Raw genomic sequence first — 17,431 nt, 5'->3', positions numbered from 1 at the left:
TATATATACAAAATGTATATGACAGAGAAAGTTGACTTGATTCATCTTAAGTTAAAGGACTATTAATTGGAACCAACACATGGAAGGTAAAAGTTTTGTGTTTCAATTCAATGAAGCCACTCATTATTCTTTGCTCTGGTGGAGCTAGGATGCTTTCTACTATCACAATAATCATGTCCTGCACACACCCAATCTCACTTTAAAGAGCTGTTCGGAACACCTGAAAGGCCAGGGGTAAACCCTGTCTCTTTCTGGCCTTATACTTACAGGAAGACTAAGAACCACCTCTTAGTAATCTGTGTATTTGGAAGGGGGGGAGATGATCGGGTGGGGGGGGGGTGGGGGGAAGATGGGAAGGAATGGGAAGGGGAAACAAAGGAGGAGGCTACAATGCTTGATAAGAAATGTACTCATTATCTTGCCCATGTAATTGTAACCCCTCTGTATGGTATTTTCACAATAAAAAAAATCAGAACAGAGGAAAGCTCACCTTGGTTCCAGATTTATAGCTAGAGCACTATTATATTCCTGATTTTTTGACCAGGTTTATTACTTGTGCTAGACTGGGTTCTAGATTCTAATTCCAAGTTTTGCATTGGATTTTGCATCCTATTTCTGTCATCATATCAAATGAGTAGAGTAAACAGAGTGAGTTGGGCTTCTGGAGGGCTTTGGGCCTACACTTCCCAAGGATGGTTGTTCAAGTTGGTCCAGCATATCCATGTAACCTTGAATCATGCATGCATTTATGACCTTAGGTAACCCCTGAAGGTACTGTTGAGACCAACGTGCACATGTGGCTTTGTGTGAGAGGCCTTAGTCAAATGCCTCTCTTGTCTAGAGATGCTATAAACAGGCACCAGTAAGGGACGGAATAGAACAATGGGATGCTACCACTGTTGGACAGGGTGGTACCATTGGAGGACGCCATAATGAGCCTGCTCCATTTGGTGATGGAATGGAACCACTGTTGGCTAGTTGTTATGCTCTGGGATGTTGCTTGTTGTCAGAGATATGATGAATCTATGGATAGAAAGCCTATGAATAAACATGATCTACATCTCTGCATAACCCGGAATCTTCCTGTGGGTTGCTCAAATCAGAGAAGGAGCTAAGAGGAATCTGGCCATACAGCAGAACACTCTTGATGTTCACACTGATCCTGTGCCTGGGACTACTTTCTTGTTATGTTCTTCCACCTTAACTGACATGGGCTTCATTGTTTGCTTGGGCAAAGACAGGTTTCTTTCCCATGCTAACTAACCAGGGTAATTTGGTGTAAAGAATATTTGAAGATTCAAGATGGGGTGAGTCCATAGAGAGTTGTACTCTGGTGGTGAAGGACCAATCAGCGTGCACCATGAAGAGCCTGTAAAGGGTAAAGGGGCCATTACCATGGCAGAAGAAAATCAGGAGAATGTCATGCTCTGGGAACAACTGCCAAAGAGGTCACAATGGCTGGTGCAAGTGCTCCTGATGGTAGGTCAAAAAAACGGGAGGAAGCAACATGGGCAACTATTTTTGCCACGATTTGACATGGAACAGCTGGGTGATTAGAGTAGATTTAGGAGCATATAGAAAGATAGGAACTAAAGACATGGAATCATATTCCAAAGAGAACAATATTAAGTAATAATGAAGAAAATGTTATTAAACACAGCTTGGCATCAGTGGTTGGTGTCCGCATTCTTAGTTACTCCAGAACCTGAGAATATGGTCTTCAGAAAAATTTCTCTTTGGAGACTTTGGTTACAGACATTGCTCAGCCAGGCTGTTAAGAATTTTCTTAGCTCAGCAGTGATGAAACTGACAATCCCTTCCAGTTCTAAAGTAGATTTTCAAAGATTATTCCTTTGAACTAGTGCATTATGCAGCTATCATAATGCATCATATCATAATGCAGCTATCATTATAATCAGATATTAGGGGAGACATTTGTTTCATTTTTAGATATCCTATCAGAGTGAATATTATTTGTATCTGCTTTTATATAATTTTGGTCATGCATGAACCTATATATGCTTGCCATCCCACACACAATTTTAAGAGGAAATAACAAAGCTATTTTGTGAGGATCCTTGCTCAGTTGCTTCTGTTACTTTCCTATTGTAAACAATATGGCAATGCTTGAAGGAGTGCAAGTAGCTCTCCACACACGTGGATTTCACTTAATTTGGATTTTTTACTTAAAGTGGAGAATCCGTATCTTATCCTTTGTAGTTTCTCTATTCCTTTTCATTCCTGTAAATAGTATTCAAGGATTTCTCCCTATTGTCACACACCCACCATCGCTTGTATTTTTTGGCTAATATCTACCCTAAGGGGTATGAGGTCATTTATTTTTGTGATTTTCATTTGAATTTCTCTAATGATTATGTCAGTGATGAATGTCACTATATGGCCACATGAATGGGTAAAGGCTATAATATCTATCATGAAATATTATTCATGTAGAAGGTGAAGGAAAGCAGCCACTGTGACCACATAAAAATGATGGAGAACCTTATTTTATATGAAAGATTTGGGACAGAGAGGTAAATACTGTGTGATGTAATATAGATTTGCAATCTTAAATAAGTGAACTCCTAGACTGGACTAGTATTTATCAGGTGCTGAGGGACTTGGAAAATAGGAGGGTTATGTTTTAGGGTACACTGTAAGTTGAACAGGTTCTGGGGAATCAATAACCCAGCATAACTGGTGATAGATGTTAATTAATTTAATCATGGTAATCATTACATGGTAAAAGCATTACACAATCATATTGTATAACTTGAAACTTGCAATTAGTGTCTTGCATAAACAAATCCCAGGAAGCAGCGCTTAATACAATGTGCTGCATGATAACTCTAATTTCTAAAGATGGGATGAATCCATACAGCCGCCTGACCAGGGCATTTTTTTTTCCTTTACAGATGTCTTTAATTTTGTCACTGTCACAAAGTCACTTTTCCCCCTTCATGTTGTGAAAATAATCTAAGTGGTTTATAGCACTTCGGTAAGAAAAGACAGAAAGCAAACTTGTAAGTTGAAGAAATGTTATCGGCACGCTTCACATTCTAAGCTTTCTAATTCAGAAATACATTTGAAATCAGTAAACTTGCTGTTGGCTACCTTGCCATTTCTAGCCTGGAAAGTCTATCATTGTACAGCTGATACTCCTAGGCCTGCCCATGACCCATGAAGAACTTCAACACGTGGGTGACCGTGGACGACTTCAGGTTTTGACTATTCATTCTCCTTTCAGTATTTTTGAATATGCTGTCCGCTCTGTGTGACTTCATGAACTTTACAGCAGCCATTCCTGCTCACCGCTGCTCTTCTGCCTCCTTGACCATCCCAAATTGAGTTTCAGGATCACCATCTCTGCATCTCTGCTGAGGGTCTCCATCCCAAGGGACTCGAGCCCAAGCCTGAACAGTGTCATCAGTTCCGCCAGACCCAGTGACAATTCTTAAACCCGCATGTGTCCGCCATGAATGACACTGAGCAGGACATAGCCCTGTGACCACAGTGTTTCCACTTCAACCACGGTGGCTAAAGCTAGTGTCAGTGGAGTAATTGAATGTGTATGTATCATGATGTCATGATTCAGCAGACACAATTTCCAGCCTGTACATGATATCAAAGACTAAGAAAGAGAATGATAAACTTGCAGTATTTTGAGTATTTCTTAGGTATAGGTGTATCCACCTATTTATTGTTCTCACATAAATGTAACCCAAATTCATATTTCAAAGAGGAGGTACATTACTGTTTTGTATCTTTAAGAACATAAAGACTATGACTGTTCATTGAGTAGAATCTATTGAAGAGATTCAAGGATTTGATTAAGAGTGAATTCTCAAGACTTTTTTTTCTGTTTTTTTTTTTCCTGTTCCTCATAGTTTAGCACATTACCATTTTCGTTTTTTATTGGCTAAAGTAGGATCATTTCACATCATGGTCTTTGAAAGGCAATACCTGATTTTTATTGTTATCCTAGCACAACTATTGAAATACTGAGTTTCGAGATAATGAGATAATAACTATTTCAGTTTTTGTGAAGATGACATGAACAATATATATTTATTTGAATATATATTATACATATATATATATTTGAAAACTGATTTTCACATAGAAGTCTCTCAAAGTTAGTTATTTGTTTTCAAAATCATTTCATGTACTCTAAACTTGTGTGTAAATCATAATAAATATTACATATCATGTAAAGCATATGTGTGTTCTCTTCAATGGAGGGGTGAATGGGAGAAAGCAGACAGGATCCTTTAGGCTTCATTACATCCTAATTATGGATATAAAAGTCCTTTCTGTGCTGGGTCATTTCAAGCTGTGGCTCACTCTAGATATCCACCAAGTTCCTTTCAGTGTGAAAATTTATCATTATAAAATGTTGATTCAAAGATGAGTTGAAATGAAAGTTTATACAAAGAAGTAAAGAGAAATTTTTCCTATAAAATGTACCTGGGGCAAATGCCTTCCAAACTCTAACCTTACCACATTCTCAGACAACTCAGCAAGCTTGGCAATAATGTTGCCATTCTGTAGCTACAATTTCTAGACCATGTAGATTTTAGAATCCATCATTTTCCATATTAGGAAGGTCATATAATCCATATTATGAATTGTGTGCCATATATACATGTAGGTATATGTACATATGTATGTAGAATCTCATTGTAATCTCGTGTTATTCTATAATTAGAAAAGTGTATTCTTAGTATTCCTATTAAGATTATAAAGAAATAACATTTAAAATAGTTTAGGTACATTTGGCCAAGGTTCTTTAACAATAATTCAGGAGATATCAGGCTTTAAATAATTTAGGCAATGCTTGTATAACTTCAGAACCTTTTATATTGTGTGATTTAGGAAATGGTACTAAGTTTATATTCGTATTTATCAAGTCCATTTTCAAGTCCATGTTATAGTTTTTTTTTCATTGAAAGAGTTCCTTTGCAATTCGTTTCCTTAATAAGTAAGTTTGAATATTTATCAAACCAAAGATGTAGGCTATAAAAGAGATCAGAATTGGCAAAATTATGTAAAAATATGGCCAGATTGTCAACTCGGTAACTACTCTTATACTCCTTAGACCTCAGTAGTTTCCAAAAGCTCTTTACTTTGTTTGTTTCTATTGCTCTTGATCCAGAATCTGTCCCTAGAATCAAAGAAACAAAACACAAACAGATTAGTGACTGAAATGAGTACAAGAGAAGCAGGAAATGTCATTTCATTTGTACTACATTTTAATTCATACATTTCTAACTTAGTCTCTGATACTCTATAAACAATTTAGAGATGACTAAAATGTGACTCTCAGGTCTCTTATAAGTTTGTGTAGATACTAAAACAAGTTTCTAATTCTGTGCTCATGTCATTACCCACATGGTATCACATGCTATGGAACATGTGGCACTGACTTCATGTTCATGTGAAAAGAGATTAAAGATCAAGCAACTTCATTGATCATCTGACAAGCAAGTGTTCTCCATTTAGTAAATTAGCCATCATCAGAGCTTTTACTGAAATGCTCTTTTGACCACTTGCTCTTTCCTAGAAAATGCTTGTGGAATAGGTCTCTATGTAGTTTTAAATAGACACAACCTAGCTACTTTCTAATAATGAAGTTACAGCAGTTCTCCAAATTTAACCACATGACTTAAAATGTGAGACCATAGTCTGAAAATGAAATGTACTTATATCCATGTCCCACACAAAAGAAGAATGAAATAACCTTGTTTGGAAACATTGATAATTTGGAGGTGATAATCTACTTCTCATGCATAGGCAGTTGGTATATACTTTATGTTTTATCTATATGGAAAAGTTGAGATATTTGCATCAGCACATAGACAATTATGAGTATTGTTGCAAGGTATTTGGCTGAAACTATGTCTTTCTAATACTGTTTGGCAATAATTTCCTCATTATCTATGTGTGTTATAAAAACTGAAAATAAAATCTTGACTCCTTTCATTGGTTAAAAGAGAAAAATCCCCACAAACTGTTTTTGAAAGTTTGATATGATGAATCCTTTAAGTATAGATTTTTCCCAACAAATTTAGAATTCATTCATTCCTGTTAAAGCTGTTTGCTTTTAATGGTCCTTGGGCTCCTAAAACTTGTTTACATCCAGTTATGTTTATGCTTTGTTGAATGGCTATAGTTTCGCATCCTCATTCTCTTGTTTAGAATCCATGTAGCCTGAAACTGCCTTCAATGTACCCTTCAAGATCAAACATACCGCCATAAAATACAAACTTGAACACTTTCTATGTGCAAGTATTTTGCAACTAACATCATATCTCTCATATCTCTCTACACAAAAATCATCGTTTTACTGCATATCTCTATATGGGAATATAGAAATGACACCCTGTAACTTTACACTGGTTATGTCACAACATGAATTATTTTTAATCCACAAAGGAAATGTTTATGAGCCTTAATTTATAGTTCTTCAGATAAAGATATTTTAGGATATTTTAGAAACTAACAGATGCCTTGGGCCCAAACTTTCTTTGAGCTATTACTTTACATAGCTTTCCAGGGTCATCAAAATTTATATAAGAAACTTCAATCATCTAGAAATCATCATAAAATCAGTGATTCCAATTTAGATACAAGTATAAAAGTTTAAAAAGTATCCATTTTCAGTTACCGTCATATAAAAATCTGACATTGGGAATGATTAAGTAAGATTAATCGATTACAATGTTAATGCTTAAGACATTTATTCATTAGTAAAAGTAGAATGAATATAAATTTTTATTTAAAAATGTTTGAGTTCCAGTTCTAGCATTTTCACTGAGAGGATCTCTGATTAAGAAAAATAAAACAGCTGGGCACCCATGGCTCACGCCTGTAACCCTAGCTACTCAGGAGGCTGAGATCTGAGGATTGCGGTTCAAAGCCAGCCTGGGCAGGAAAGTCCATGAGACTCTTATCTCCAATAAACCACCAGAAAACTGGAAGTGGCACTGTGGCTCAAGTGGTAGGGCACTAACCTTAAGCTGAAGAGCTGAGAGATAGTGCCCAGGCCCAGAGTTCAAGCCCCATGACCCACACACAAAAAAAGAAAAAAACAAAAATAAAACATATCCTTACTCTCATAAGTCTTCAATTTTCTCAATTTATTCTAGTTTAAGATTACATGACATCAAGCATTGTTGTCTCCTCCTTTGTTTCCCTTTGCCATCCCTTCCCAACCCACCCCTCCCTTCCCCATGCCTAAGTTGTAAAGTTCATTTTTCGACATAATGTCTTGTGCATCTCATTGTTGCAATGGGTCCACTTGTATCCCCATTTAAACAATTTGTTTTTTCCCTTCCCCTCCACAAATTATACCAACATCAAATACAGTGAAAACAATGCTTGATAAGAAATGTACTCATTACCTTGTCATGTAATGTAACCCCTCTGTATGGTATTTTCACAATAAAAATATTTTAAAAAGGTTACATGACATGATGCATGTGAAAGAGCTTAATTTTTTTAAGCGATGTGAAATTATCAAGAAGTATTTATTATATACATATATATGTCTATACAAGTATAGATTTGTGAATTATAAAACTGCTGAAATACAAATCAAAGGTGTGTATCTTACAAAAATGGAATGTCACCCAGAAAATTAGCGAAACTGATGTAAATATTCTATTCTTTAGACTTATAAAATTAGAATATCAGTCCTGCGACATTTCTGTAAAGCATTTTGTAAGGGCACAATGCACCATAACACAGAAATCTGCACAGGTCTCACCTTTTCTCCAGGTCCTTGATGGTGTTGGGAAGTGGAAGATTATAGGTCTCTGGGAGAAAGTAGAGGCTTATTGAGGCTACCATGGGAGTGACCACATAGAGAATCGTGGGAAGATGGACAAAATATTTTCTAGTTACAAGAGCTAAAGCAGCACAAGTTGCTGCTAATTTGAAAGAAAACATATAAAAGCCTTGTAGAGTTGACCTTCAAAAAGAGAAAACATTTCTTTAAAAATCAGAATCAAATTCTATCTCCTGTTCACAACATTTTTTTTTTAATGTTTAAAGAATTAACTTTTGAGGAACCGACTCCACATAGAGCTCCCCTATGACCCAGCAATCCCACTTTTGGGAATTTACCCGAAGATCACAAACAAGACCATACTAAAGCTACCAGCACAACTATGTTTATTGCAGCATTATTCACCATAGTTAAGATATGGAACCAACCCAGATGCCCTCAGTAGATGAATGGATCAAGAAAATGTGGTATATATACACAATGGAATTCTATGCGTCCATCAGAAAGAATGACATTGCCCCATTTGTTAGGAAATGGAAAAACTTGGAAGAAAATTATATTAAGTGAAGTAAGCCAGGCTCAAAGAAACATAGGTCCCATGGTTTCTCTTATTTGCAATAACTAGTGTATGTCTGAGACAAGCAGAAACGGTCAGATATGTTGATGTTAGGTAAAATGAAGATAAGGACTCAAATGGTTTTTCTTTCTCGCTATTGTTTCTAACATATTTATAAGACTGTTTCTTTGTTGCTTTGTATGTCCCTTCCCCAGGGCATAACCCCTGTTTTCACTGTATTTGATGTTGGTATAATTTGTGGAGGAGAAGGGAAAAAACAAATTGTTTAAATAGGGATACAGGTGGACCCATCTCAACAATGAGATGTACAAGATGTTATGTCAAAAAATGAACTTTACAACTTTGGCGTGGTGGGGGGAGAGGGGAGATGGGAAGGGTAAACAAAGGAGGAGGTAACAATGCTTGATAAGAAATGTACTCATTACCTTGCTCATGTAATTGTAACCCCTCTGTATGGCATTTTCACAATTAAAAAATAAAAAGTTATCTTGTACCAAGGAGTTTCAGCTCAACATATCAATGAATGTGTGCAGTGCATCTTGATCTGGGACATCTCTTCCACCATTCTCAATCCTGCTTATCTGTCCCAACCTAACTCAACCTCTCAAGTTTCCTAGTTCCATTTTTACTTGCCTGCATCGATTATGCTGACTGTGTTTGCACACGTTTGCTCTTTGCTCTTAACCTCCACTCCTGAGACAAGACATATTTCAGCTTCCTCATGTTCACTTTTGTCAATTCATGGAATCGACAAATCCACCTCTCCATGGACCATACTTTATACAGTTTCACCAACATTTCATGCAAGATCAAGGTACATTTTTCTTGACAAAACTGCAATTAATGCTGTACTATAAACTTGTATTAGAAGAGCACCTTTTTCCCATTTAGACAGAACTGTCTTATTCTCTCAACTACACTTTACAGAGTTTGAAATTACAGATCTTTGTTGTTCAAATACTATATGACCTCGTATAATTTTCATCTTTCTCATCTGTGATGTTATATAAACACATTAATTCAAAGGTGCATGGTACAATATTAAAATAACTCAATAAGGTGCAAGATAACAAGCTAAAATTGAGTTTCAGATAGACAAGAATATTGTTGTGTCATCATGTACTATTGATTTACTTATTTCTTAATTTGCAATTGAAAATTTTGGCATGTATCTGAAAAATCAAATCTAGTTGCCCTGTATTTTCTTTCTTTCTACTTCCTTTTTTCAAGTAAATCTCAAATGTCTATTAGACTTTAATGAATGTTCATTGCAAATTTGTTTATGAATATTAACAGACTCATTGTGGGAAGTTTAATATTTGACTGATGAAAATTCTTTCTACAAGTTGAGAAGTTTGAAAGATGACCTATTACTGGAAATAATTTAGAAATTTCCTGATGTCAGCACCCTTAGTGCATTTGCATAGCCCTCAACATTTTCTGTCACATTAATATTTTCTGACATCTCACTTAGATCCATTTGAATTTTGTAAAAGCTTCCAGCACTATACAACAAATATCCCAAGAAAGACTAGTTGCAGTTTCTTTTCTTACCTGAGTACTGTTGGTGACAGCTCAGAAATAAAAGCTGTACATAATGAAATGTAGGTTGAATAGGAAGCTTTCTCAAAGAGAAAAATAATAAGGCGCAGAATGTGCATCTCTGTGAACAAGATTTGGGAAAGAATAATTGGGAATGTTTTAGTATTTTTATTCATTCATGTGTTATAAAATACTTCTTAAATATTTACCACTAGGCCCTGTTTCAGCATTTATTTCTTCATTTATTATCCAATACTCTTTAATACTTGTCAATTATCTGAAACTAGTCTTTGCTAAGTAGGGTTTAAGTTAGAGAAGGAGCAACATGTTAGGTAGTTACAATGCAAGAATTATTCAGAACACTATTAAACTGGAATTGAAACTGCAAAGGGATTGGTAATGGACAAAAATAAGTGAGAAAAAGCAAAAAAATGGAATTGATATTTAGCAGGAATCAAAGCAATCCAGTAAAACTTTAAAATATGAAAAGCCTATTCTACTAGAACCCAGGTGACAGAGTAACTATAGCTGCTACATGGCGGGGTGAGGGTGGTGATGGTGGTGGTGGTGTGTCTGTTTCTCCCTATAGACTGTCCCAAGCAACTCCCTGCAGAGGAACGCTTGGTTTCCATCAACACTCTGCTCTCTAATACTGGCTTACATTGGAAAAATCAGTTGGAAGATAATAAAATATTTGAGAAAGTCGGATGGAAGAGATCAAACATCTTTTTAAAAAAGTTGTTACTGTTGAGTTGATATACAGAGGGGCTGCAGTTACATGAATCTGGTAATGAGTAATGAGCACAGTTCTTTTGGAATCATGCCTTCCATTGGTCCCTCCCAATCTTTCCTCCCCCACCCACAAGATATCCAGTTCATTGTCCACATAGTGTCTAGTGAGCATCACTTGTATTTGTTCATTCTTGTTTCACCTTCTGTGTTTCCTCCCTTACCTTCTCAAATATGAACAAACAAGACAAAGGGAAAAGAAAACAAAAATAGCAAAATGGCAACTAAATAATTTTTTGTTTCCTTTTCTTGGAGTTCATTTCATAGAATATTATTTTATATGGTCATCTGTCCATAGACACTGAGCCTTTGTCCTCCACTCCTATACATAGCCTCCTTTGGCCTCTGTATCTTAATGGCTAGGGTCCAGTGTAATATGGAGCCAACCTAGATGTCCCTCAGTGGGTGAATGAATCAAGAAAATGGGATATATATATATATATATATATACATACATACATATACATATACATATATATGTATATATATGTATATGTATATATGTATATAATACATATAATACATATATATTATATATATAATATATAATATATAATATATAATATTATATATTATATATAATATATAATATATAATATATATAATATATAATATATAATACATATATATGTATATATGTATATAATGGAATTCTACTCATCCATCAGAAATAATATTGTACCATTTGTAAGGAAAAGGAAAGACTTGGAAAAATTAGGTTAAGCAAAGTAAGCCACCAAAGAAATATAGGCTGCATGTGCCTATAAGTCTACAAGTAAACACACTGAATTAAATAACACTGAGATCAAACTACTTGTTTCTGGAAAGCAGACTAAAGGAAGAACATGAAATGTACATAGAGACAAAAAGGAGAAAAGAATGAGATGTACCTGTAAAAAACTCAGGTTGAGTTAACCAGGGTAATCTAGAAAATGGTATTGAGAGGACATACAGTATGATTCATGAATCTTAATCTATGTCCAACTGCTTTATGCATTGCAAGCAATTAGCTCAAAAACAACTAACAAAAATCCATAAAACTCAAATAACAGTTTTAGTCCAACTAAATTAATTAGAACAAGCCTATCATTTACTCATATCCCATTTGTCACATGCTTCCACAAATATTCAGATCTGGCCATCACAGCAGCTGGTCAGTGTCTCTGTTTCATATATTGAATTCCTCTAAAATTATCATGAGTTTTGATAAAATATTAATATTAGAAAAACCATAAATATGTGAATGCATATACAATGTGGCAAAATGAAATATACTGATAGAAGTGACAAGAGTTAAAGGTTAGATCTTATGGAATTGTTGTCAACCTGTATTCAGCTTTACAAAGACTATTATGACAGTAAGGGTTTAAATGCAAGCTTCCTGGTAGCTTCAATAAAGAAAAACAACATCGATACACAGGATATAGAGAAAAGAAACAAACTATATCCTTAAGAAAGGCAAAACATAAAAACAAATAGACAAGACAGGAATTAAGGAATCATAAAAGAGAAAATAAATAACTAAACATCAAGTCATTCCCTTTTAATAATTAAGTGAATAGATTCATTTCACCACTCAGGGAACATTAAGTTCTTGAATAGATTTTTTTAAATTCAACCTTGTGATGCCTGTAAGAAACCTAATCAGAAGGAAACTTTCTTGCTAAAGCAATCCAATCAGCAAATGCCCACTCACAAATTGGATGACTAGCCCCTCCAGTTCTGCTGTTGTGCTCCAGGATGGGATAAGGGGACAAATCCAACCAGACAGAAATTTAATACATAATTCCCAGGGGACAGGGTACCTATTTGGAAAGGCAGCAAGGGACCACAGCTTAATGAATCAAACTAAAGATACAATAAACCACTAGAAAACTGGAAGTGGCGCTGTGGCTCAAGCGGTAGAGCACTCGCCTTGAGCTAAAGAGCATAGGGACAGTGCCCAAGACCAGAGTTCAAGCCCCACGACTGACCAAAAAAAAAAAAAAAAAAAAGAAACATTGGGACAAAGGGTGAGCCAATTCAGCAGTAATGTTCAATAGACACTATGTTGAAAATGAACCAGACAACTTAAGGTGGGAGGGAGGCTGAGAGGGGAAAAACTGGAAGAAAATGAGGGAGGAGGTAACACTGTTCAAAAAGAAATGTACTCATGATCTGACTTATGTAACTGCAACCCCTCTGTACATCACCTTTACAATAATTTTTTTAAATAGCCAGAATAAGACAACGAGAGGGATTTAAACAATTATAATTAGAAATAAAAATAGGTAATATAAGAGATATCACAGAAATTAAACCACGAGGAATTGTTATTGACAATTATATATAAAAATTGACATGTGAGAAGAAATTGATAATTTCCTAGAAACATAAATACTACCAGTACTGAACAAAAAATAAACAGAAAATGTGAGACATCTAACGAATTATGATACTGAATTGTTAGTTAAAAAATAACCCTATCACCTTCCAAGGAAGAAATAAAAATACATGCTTGTTAATGTAGGAGTTTCTAAAAATAAATTCTTTTACTAGTAATATACAGTGCCTTTCTAAATTCTGGTTTATTGTTTCATAAAGATGGAGCTTGTTAATCATTTTCCATCATTGCTAACATCTAGATTTTAATCTTCTTGGCATTTGTTGAATGTGAAATTTATTTTCTATTAAGAAAATTCTGGGGCTGGGAAGGTGGCTCAGTGGTAGAGCGCTTGCCTGCATGAGGCCCTGGGTTCGATTCCTCAGCATCACATAAGCAGGAAAAAAAAGGGCTGGAAGTGGTGCTGTGGCTCAAGTGGTAGAGCACTAGCCTTGAGGTGAAGAGCTGAGGGACAGCGCCCAGGCCCAGAGTTCAGGCTCCACGACCGGATTCCTCCCCGCCCCCCCCCCCAAGAAAATTCTGATTAAAAAGACACATTCCTGATGAGATTCTAAACACTGAAGAACTTACCTTTAGGCACAAATATGGTGACCATAACAGAACCTCCCATCATAAAAAGTAAAAAAGCCACAGAAGGGCGCCTTTTGACATGTCTTATTATAAAACATGTGAACAATTTGCTGGGTGTGTCCGCTGCTGCGAGTAGAAACTGGGTCAGGAAGATGTCCTTTCCAAAAGCCTGAATATCCAGCAAGAGGCCATAGGAGCAGAAAGTTCCTGAAAACCTGGGAGAGGAAGTAGAAGCATTTGATAAACTCACTAATGAAGGCACTTTATTATTATTATTGTGTGTGTATATGCATGAGTGTGTATTTGATACTTTTACTACAGTCAAATATACTACTAAGAGTAAAATTCTTCAAGTAAAGACAGCAATATATATATATATATATATATATATAATTCAATGAATATTCATTACTAACTTGAGAATATGAGTACTAGCACAAAATCCAATTGTTGACTTAGGGATTATATAAATAAATACAATAATAACAATATGCATTTGGTCTACTTCTACAACTTATCTAAGCTCTAGATATGATTTTTTAAAAAAGATTTCTCCTAAATCCCCCCCCCCCCGTTGTAAAGTTCGTTTTCAATATAGTGTCTTGTATGTCTCATTGTTACAATGGGTCAAACTGTATCCTTGTTTCAACATTTTGTTATTTCCCTTCTTCTCCCCAAATTAGAAAAATGTATATACAATATACAGGGCACCAGAATCAAATACAGTGACAACAGAGGTTATATCATGGGGAAAGAACATACAAAAGAAACAAAAAAATCACATAGTGCATTATAAATACATTAAAAACAACAATAAGAAAGATAAAACCACTTGTGTCCCTATCTTGGGGTTTATTTCTCTTAGCATCATCTTATATGGTCATATGTACATAGCTTTTGACCTTTTCTGCTTGTCTGGTAAGATTGTCCTAGATGTATACTAGTTATTGCAAATAACTTGGGGAAAAAGAGAGGGTACCAATGCTGAATAGGAAATGTACTCATTGCCTTACCTACATAACTGTAACCCCTCTATACAGCATCTTTACAATAAAAATGAATAAATTAAAAAACTACAAGAAAAAGATTTTAAACAAAACTTGAAAATAGTGATTTCCAAAAGACGGAGGACAAAAACTTTAATTCATAATTTTGTACATATTTTATAAAATTACCAAAATTTTTGAATCTTGACAATTCTTGTATTGGCTGACAATAATTTAAAAACTTTGGTAAGTTTTCAATTTGAAACACCTATAGTTCTTTAAAATTAGATGAATGTCATAATATACACTAATGATGTGCATATGTATATATGTAAAATACTTTGTATCTCATTACATTTATATAAATACTTTGTATCTCATATTATATTTATATAAATACTTTGTATTTCATATTACATTTATATTCTATAAGAGTACAATATTTATTATTATAACCTACTTCACAGTTTAATTTCCTACTGTTTTCTATATTTTCTTACATCATAGAGATCTTATTTTTATAATGTTGACTCCTTTTCATGTTCACTTGTATATGGTATGTATGAATACATCTATATATAAAATTTCCAAAAGAATATAGACAGGAATATTACTCAGAATCTGAGGAGGCAAAGGTAATTTAAAATAATTTGTATATGAATTTTTAAATCTCCTAGGCACATTTTCTCAAAAATGCTTAAAGTGGTTACTCCTGAGATAAAATATAATTCATCACTCTAGTGTTTGCAATTTGTAGAAAGTCATATTTTTTCTTAAATAAATAAAAGTAGAAGTGATTTTTGGTTAAAAACATATAATCTTGCAATATGTGTATTATACTTTATATAGTAACATAAAAATTGTAATGACTATTTTGAAATAATCTTCCTTTCACAATTCAACTTTCAACTATTGGAACTATCATTTCATATAGGACATTTTTACCTTATTCAGATACTAAAAGATCTAAAATATAGTCATGCAAGGATGCTTTTCATGTCCATGTGTATGTTTATCAAATAATTAGTATTTTGGCATACATAGCCATTAGCAATTGCTTTCCATACATAAAAGTATAGTCTTAAGCTTCAGGCTGGTAAATTGGTTGCAAGTGCTTTCCATAAATTAGGTCTTTGGGGAAGCCTAATAACTTCTTTGCAATTGTTCTTCTTATCTTCAAAATTGGGCTGGAAATAGATCTCATGTGGAAAGTTATACATTTTAATTTTTATTGGTTTTTGAAAATGCCTTCATCATTTCAAGTGAATCAACCACTTTTCAATTGTCTTTATGCATCAACATAGTATGATGACTTATAGACTTGAATCAATTGGAGAGCCAGCAAGCATACAATCCTGTATTAGCCAATATTACTTAGACTTGAACTGAAAATGGTAATGATGATGCAAACTATTATGATTTTTTCTATTTTATACTGTTTTCTATTATGAATAAGACTTAGCAATATGTCTGAAAAAATTTTCTTCTTCTTATTGATGTCTAATCTTGCATTTTGCTGTTTTGATTCCTCCAGTTGCTATGATATGTTACCAGCCCATGACCCTGTTTGGTAAAGTTGATTCCTTGTGGAATTGCACAGATATGTGATTCTCTTTGTATTACCTTTTTCCACTTTATGAATGAAGGAGGAAAATATCCTTTTAAACAAGACATTCTTAAAAGGCTTCACATGATATTAAAATGATTGAACATGTGTTACTACATAAAATGACAAATTACTCACGTCAAACTGGATGCAAATATGGCTGTCCTAACCACTGTGGGATTAACAATAACCTCTGCTATTCTGGAGTGACTTCTTGTTTCATTCAATTCTTTCTTCCTTTTGGATCTTACTACCTTCAAGAAGAAACGAAAGCAAAACACAAAACTATTTAGTTTCAGTAAAAGGGGATCTTTATTTTCAAATCGTTCTTACAGCTTCCTATAGCTTTTGTCTTTTCACCTTCAAACAAAGCCAAATTGATTATTGGGTAAATCTCATTGGTTTCGATGCTTATTCAAAGGATCCAAGAAAAGATGAAGTAATTTACAACACTGTAAAAAATACTTTTTAAACTGTTTAAAATATGCTTGTGTTATAAATTGACATTTTAAAAATCAGTACTGGAGTTTGAGTTCAGGGCCTTGTTACCTCTTTATGTGCTGGCTCATTTGCTAGGCTACCACTTGAGCCATCTCTCCAGTGTGGATTTTTGCTTGTTCATGGAGCCTCACAAACCTTTCTCTGAAGACTAGCTTTGAAACCTAAACTGTGAACTCATCCTCATGAGATGCTAGGATTATAGGCAGAGGCTACCAATGCTCAGAGCAAACTAAGTCCAAGTGATCAAAATCATTTTAGGAATTACAATGATTCTTATAGTCGTAAAATTATTTGTTGCTTATTGGAAATTAGTGGTGTACTTTTCTTGGATCTGTCCCCTGAATGTCAATAACATGAACACAACAACTTGCTTTCCTAAGAATTTCTCTTTGCATTAATAATCTGTATTTCCACGGTGGTAAATCTTTGCCTTATTCTTGATGAACTATGAGAAATATTTCTTTTTTTTAAATTTTATTTTATTTGTGAACATACTGTACAGAGGGGTTACAATTACATGGGCAGGATAATGCGTACATTTCTTACCAAGCATTGCAGCCTCCTCCTTTGTTTACCCTTCACGTCCCTTCCCAGCCTCCCCTCTCCCCCCCAATCCCAATCCTTCTCCTTCCCCCCCATTCCCCCCCCCCCGCCCGCACCGACATTGTAAAGCTCGTTTTGGACATGA

The 17,431-nt window shown here is 34.7% G+C and overlaps 1 protein-coding gene across 1 annotated transcript in view; it reads right to left on the bottom strand.

Annotated features, from left to right (window-relative positions):
• Nucleotides 1-4,072: 4,072 nt before the first annotated feature.
• The window catches only part of LOC138806328 (solute carrier family 22 member 22-like), a 28,595-nt gene continuing 15,236 nt past the window's right edge, over nt 4,073-17,431 (bottom strand). The window contains exons 7-11 of the mRNA XM_069991838.1: nt 16,381-16,496; nt 13,651-13,865; nt 9,921-10,029; nt 7,769-7,972; nt 4,073-5,164 (exon numbers count right to left, since the gene is read on the bottom strand). Coding sequence (XP_069847939.1) covers nt 5,095-5,164; nt 7,769-7,972; nt 9,921-10,029; nt 13,651-13,865; nt 16,381-16,496 — 714 coding nt within the window. The 3' untranslated portion in view covers nt 4,073-5,094. The remainder of the gene's footprint in view (nt 5,165-7,768; nt 7,973-9,920; nt 10,030-13,650; nt 13,866-16,380; nt 16,497-17,431) is intronic.

The sequence above is a fragment of the Dipodomys merriami genome, unplaced genomic scaffold, assembly GCF_024711535.1.
Source record: "Dipodomys merriami isolate MVZ:Mamm:240054 unplaced genomic scaffold, mDipMer1.0.p SCAF_4, whole genome shotgun sequence".
NCBI lineage: Eukaryota > Metazoa > Chordata > Mammalia > Rodentia > Heteromyidae > Dipodomys > Dipodomys merriami.
The sequence above is the reverse complement of the archived record's forward strand: the minus strand, read 5'-3'. Positions and strand labels throughout refer to the sequence as shown.